General features: G+C 40.1%; 1 protein-coding gene across 1 annotated transcript; it reads left to right on the top strand.

Moving 5' to 3' along the window:
• The first annotated feature begins 2,246 nt into the window (after positions 1 to 2,246).
• Positions 2,247 to 3,624, top strand: LOC143850247 (uncharacterized). Its single transcript, XM_077359513.1, has 2 exons — positions 2,247 to 2,907; positions 3,563 to 3,624. Exons 1-2 carry the CDS (start codon positions 2,247 to 2,249, stop codon positions 3,622 to 3,624), a joined length of 723 nt encoding a protein of 240 aa, XP_077215628.1.
• The last annotated feature ends 1,335 nt before the right edge of the window (positions 3,625 to 4,959 follow it).

Genomic DNA, 4,959 nt, shown 5'->3' with positions numbered 1-4,959 from the left:
ATGGTTTAAAATTGATAAAATCCATTGAAAATTTGAAATTAATTAAAAATCATCACAAAGTTTCTAAAGAATCCTAAATTTTTGTCACATGTTCACTCCTTAATCCATTAAAACAGAAATCTTAGGATCTTTAGATTTTTCTGGTAAAATGACCAGTGCATCCATAATCGTATCCCAATTGCAATCGATCTTAGACAATTTGAATATTTAAGCTATAGCACGTTGTTGGCTCCGAGGTTACTGTCCACGGAAATCCTGAGATATGCCAGGCAATAAGGTGTTATAACCTAAGTATTAAATTGCACAAGGAAAGAGCGCACGATTCCCTTCCGTGGATGCTATTCTAGGCCGAAATTGGTGAACCCTAGAACCTTTGATATTCCTTAAATGTCCAGAAACCGAAAATCCTTGAAATCTGAAATTAATTAACTTCAAGAACTTGAATCGATTTGTCTCGAGTCTTTCGGAACCATTGGATTACGGTTTCCGATATAAGAACCATTAGAGCCCAATTTAGGAACACCTATGTCGGGTCGCGTCCTAGGTTTTATGGAGTCTTAGGTTTTAGGAGTCCAGCCTCATCACGGGCGTTTGCTATGGATAGCAACCGTGCCATAGATCTAGTTACACTAGTCACCTCACTTTTCTCATAGGACAAGCCTAGTGACCTAGGATGTAGGTTCACCTGCATTAGTCAAAGGAATGTCTTGCACTTAGATAGGACCATATAGCATCTTAGATGAAGTCCTAGGATAATAAAATCTTCAACTTGAATTAAATAATTTCTCTTAAAACTGTTGAAACAGTCAATCCAGTCTAGATCGGTGTCCTAGATGAGTTAGGCATAAGTAGCTTAGTTCAGGTGCACCGAACTACGTCGACTCTGATCCCAGTGAGGCTTGGGTACGTAGGCAGCTTAGATGTCTGATGGCATACCAATCACGAGTCGGCTCCACAACAAATTGTGGGGTTTTGTATATTAATTTTCTTGTAAATTCTTAATTAAATCACTTGGGACTTTCCATGAAATTAGAATTTTAGGAGAACATTCACTTAGATTGAATTCAAACAAATTAAGAAATCAAGATACACATTTAGGATCTACATTGAAATTAGATCATAGGATGCATGTCACATAGTTAGCACACTAACATAGAGTTAAATGAGCTATTTAAAAGAAATTCAAAAGAGTTAACTTTTGGAATTGAAGACCGATTATCGGGCAGGAATGGTGCATGTGGTGGATAACTCCCCATACCTTCCATTCTTGTAACCAGGTAACGAGTCTAGATTTCTAGTTAATTATGGGCCCTAGATCCCACAACTAGGTGGCGACTCTGTCACTCTCTTTTGTGTGGAGTTCGGACTGCCTTAGTGATCCCAAGTTCACATAAAAGACGAATTAAAATCAATAATAAAAGAGCACACGCCAATCGCGTGGGTACGAGAGACCAAGAGAGAGCGTGGCGGCTCGCGCCCCACCCCTCTCGCGGGATCGGGTCCCACAACACCTTGCGATGAACATCATCCTTGAAATAAAGTGTGGAAATGTGGAGGACTCGTACCGCTTGCTGCCTGCACTGATAGTTGAGATGATGAGAACAAACCCGGGCACCTACATGCGTGTTTTTCGAGCGAGAGATCTAGGTCCAGGGGGAGATGATAAATTTGCTAGCTTATTCTGGGCATTTGGTCCCAGCATAAGTTCTTTCCAGCGAACACTCAGATCGATAGTTTTGGTCGATGGGACGCATCTACGTGGAAAGTATCTTGGAATCTTACTGATCGCAGTTGGGGTAGACGGGAACAACGGATTAGTTCCATTAGCTTTTGGAGTTGTCGAGACTGAGAACGAAGATAGCTGGTGCTGGTTCCTCTATTTGGTGAAGCGGCACGTATTGCCGGAGGGGATAGGCGCATTGACCCTATGCTCCGATCGACAAAAGGGGTTGATGCAAGCAGTGCCTAAAGTAATGCCTATTGCAAACCATAGCTACTGCATGCGTCACCTCGCCGCCAATTTGTACACCCACTTCAAAAGAGCCTTTACTTAAGAAATTGTTCTGGAGAGCTGCTAGGGCTTTGAGAGAGAGTGTTTTCATAGACACAATGGAAAAAATTAAGGCGATGAGTGAAAATGCACACAACTGGTAGCCGCTATTCCCAAGGAAAACTGGGCTAGTTTCTACTTCAAGGGGGATAGATATGATGTGTTGACCACCAATAGATCGGAGTGTTACAATGCAATGCTAAAGGATGCCAGAAAATTGTCGATTGCATCTGCGGTGGAGCTGACTCATTTTAAGAGCTCGGAATACATACAGAAACGTCAAGCGATGAGCCATGAATGGGAAACAAAGTGCACGCATTATGCAGAAAAATATTTGGGTCTGGCCAGGGAACAGGGTCGCGGATATGATGCTTATCGAGTAGGTGTGCACGAATTTGAAGTAAGGTCCCGTGATCATCATGATGTCGTAGACTTGCTGCAACAAACCTGTACATGTCGTGAGTTCCAAATGCTTGGGCTGCTATGCGAACATGCCATGGCAGCCATTGCCATCACGGATTTTGATGAGTACGATTATTGCCATAAATGGTTTCGTATAGAGATGTATCGGGAAACGTACTCTGAGGTGCTTCACCCTACAGTAGATCACACTCAATGGGAAGTGCCTCCAGAACCTCTCAACATTGTATTACCTCCAATAGCGAAAAGACCACCTGGACGGCCGCGAACGAGAAGATCTGACCGCGAATTGCAGAGTGGAGTGCATCGCAAATGTACGATCTGTGGAAAACTTGGCCACAACAAAAGGACTTGCAGAGAACCTCCCATGGAGAGACAACTGCCTGATGAATCTGCCATTGGACCCTCTGCCCCTGTTTTCAATAGGTACGTGATACGTAATTTATGGAGGTCAATAAGTAGTATAAAACATCCCCAATTCCATACTTATTCGGTGTGGTGGTGGTGTTTGTAGGTCGGGTGTACCTTGTGCAGCTCCTTTTTTCACATAATTACTCCGCGGACAATGCATTGGAGGCTCCACTTGGATGAAGGAGGAGAAGAGGATTAATTGAAAGTGTGCACAGTAATTAGTTCCTGTATTTTTATTTTTTTAAGGGAAACCCTTTTTTGGTATACTGTAATTAGTGGTGTGCATATATTTATCTTTTTTTGTGTACTGTAATTCAAAAAATGTACTTGAATCCTAGTTTATATTGGGTTTGAGTCTATTTCGCAAGGAAGAATCATAAAACAAAATATTCGATGTCTTCAAACATAGTATATACCGAGGATATCCCGTCGCTAACATATGCTTCAAGGTTTATGGGTATATCAGTATGTCACAGGCTGTCACATTTCTGCAAGACTTCAAGCTTAGTCATTACATGAAGAATCCTAGAATTTGAAAGTTCATGGGTCAGGTTTGTGCATCTCCTCTTCCACCTTTCCTCTTTACCCAATTGAACAAATTAATAACCAAATATGTCATCCTAACAATATCTTTTTCGTTCTAAATAATGACAATGAAGATGAATGGAATGAAAATTTCAGGTGGTGGGTACCCTGATAGCAGCACTGGTGTACTTGGGAACTGCATGGTGGCTCTTGGATAATTTTAGCCTCAACCGGTGAGGAAATGACTTGGATGGGTGCCCCTTCGCTTCTTGTCCTACTGCGAATGGCATCGTAGTTGAAGGCTGCCCACTTTTATGAAGGTGGAATGAGTTCTCAAAGTTGAAGGTTACCCAGTTTTCTGAAGGTGGAATGAGTTCTCATAGTTGAAGGCTGCCCAGTTTTCTGAAGCTGGAACGAGTTCTACCTTGCAAGCATTGTTAAAATAAGTTTTTCCCTGCTGCTAAGAAAATTCAAAAACTGGAAAAGAAATTTGGTTGTATATATATAATCCATTTCAACTGAATCAATTCACTTTTTAGTGTAAATACCGTTTACTTGAAATTTTTTTGATTAGTTTCAAATGCTCTAAATTGTAGTTATGAATTCGATTTCGTTTTTCATTTTGGAGAATGGAACAAATCACGAAACAGAACTTTCTGCTAAAAATCTGGACGAATACAGAGAGAATGGGCCAAAAAATGTTCATCATTTTGCAACATATTTTTGGGGTTTTTCTTTTCCTTCTACCATATTTACTGACCTTTTTTTGTTCGTTTGAAGGGCATTGATGTCCCAAATAAATGGAGCATTAGAATGTATAAAATCAAAATCCTTCATTTTTACAACTGTAGAAAACCTATTTCTTTCCTAAAATACGAACTGGAATACAAAAAATCAATAATCATAGTGTATATTTTTTGGAAACGGGTAGAGCATTAGAATGTTTCATTCAACTAAGCAAACGAAATCCCCACGAAAATGGAATTAATAAGAAAGCTCCATATAGAGTTTGAACTCAACTGCCTCCTCTTAGATGAGACTTTCAGCTTTTGTCTGACCATCCAAAAGCACTTTTACCCTGCTCCGTTTGGATGCCAGAATACTGTAACCAGGAGAAAACCCTACGGTGGGAAAACAACTCTTCCTATCTTCTCAAATCAACTCGTCTCTCCGAGAAACCTTTATTTTATAACAAATTGAGTTTGTTAATCATCAAAACATTTCAATAAGAGTACTTGTTGAACCCTTGGGCTAACAATCTCCCCCTTTTTTATGATGAGAAACATAATTTATTTTAGGGTAGGAGCTCCCCCTTTAGGGATGAATAAAACAATTTGGGCTCCCTCTAAGAGTTTGATTTAATTGAACATTTAAGGTAATACTTTTAATGATGAAAATTTGATTGCAAAATTATAAGCATAGAGCTTTGCTCCCCCTTAATATATGCATATTATTATGACTTGGGAGCTCAAATATTCTCCCCCTTTTGTCATCACCAAAAAGGTGGAACAAAAGGAAAGAGGGTAGGTGTGAGCCAATGACACAAGTGAATT

The sequence above is a fragment of the Tasmannia lanceolata genome, unplaced genomic scaffold (genome assembly GCF_043159265.1).
Source record: "Tasmannia lanceolata isolate RefF3 unplaced genomic scaffold, GAP_Taslan_0.1 ptg000018l, whole genome shotgun sequence".
Taxonomy (NCBI): domain Eukaryota; kingdom Viridiplantae; phylum Streptophyta; class Magnoliopsida; order Canellales; family Winteraceae; genus Tasmannia; species Tasmannia lanceolata.
This window is presented reverse-complemented; position numbering and strand designations above follow the sequence as displayed.

Excerpts from the sequence above, each read along its gene's own strand:
- LOC143850247 (XM_077359513.1), top strand. The coding sequence starts at position 2,247 with ATGCTAAAGGATGCCAGAAAATTGTCGATTGCATCTGCGGTGGAGCTG. Across the intron at positions 2,908-3,562 it reads TTTCAATAGGTACGTGATAC|GTGGTGGGTACCCTGATAGC; the intron begins GTAATTTATGGA and ends TGAAAATTTCAG.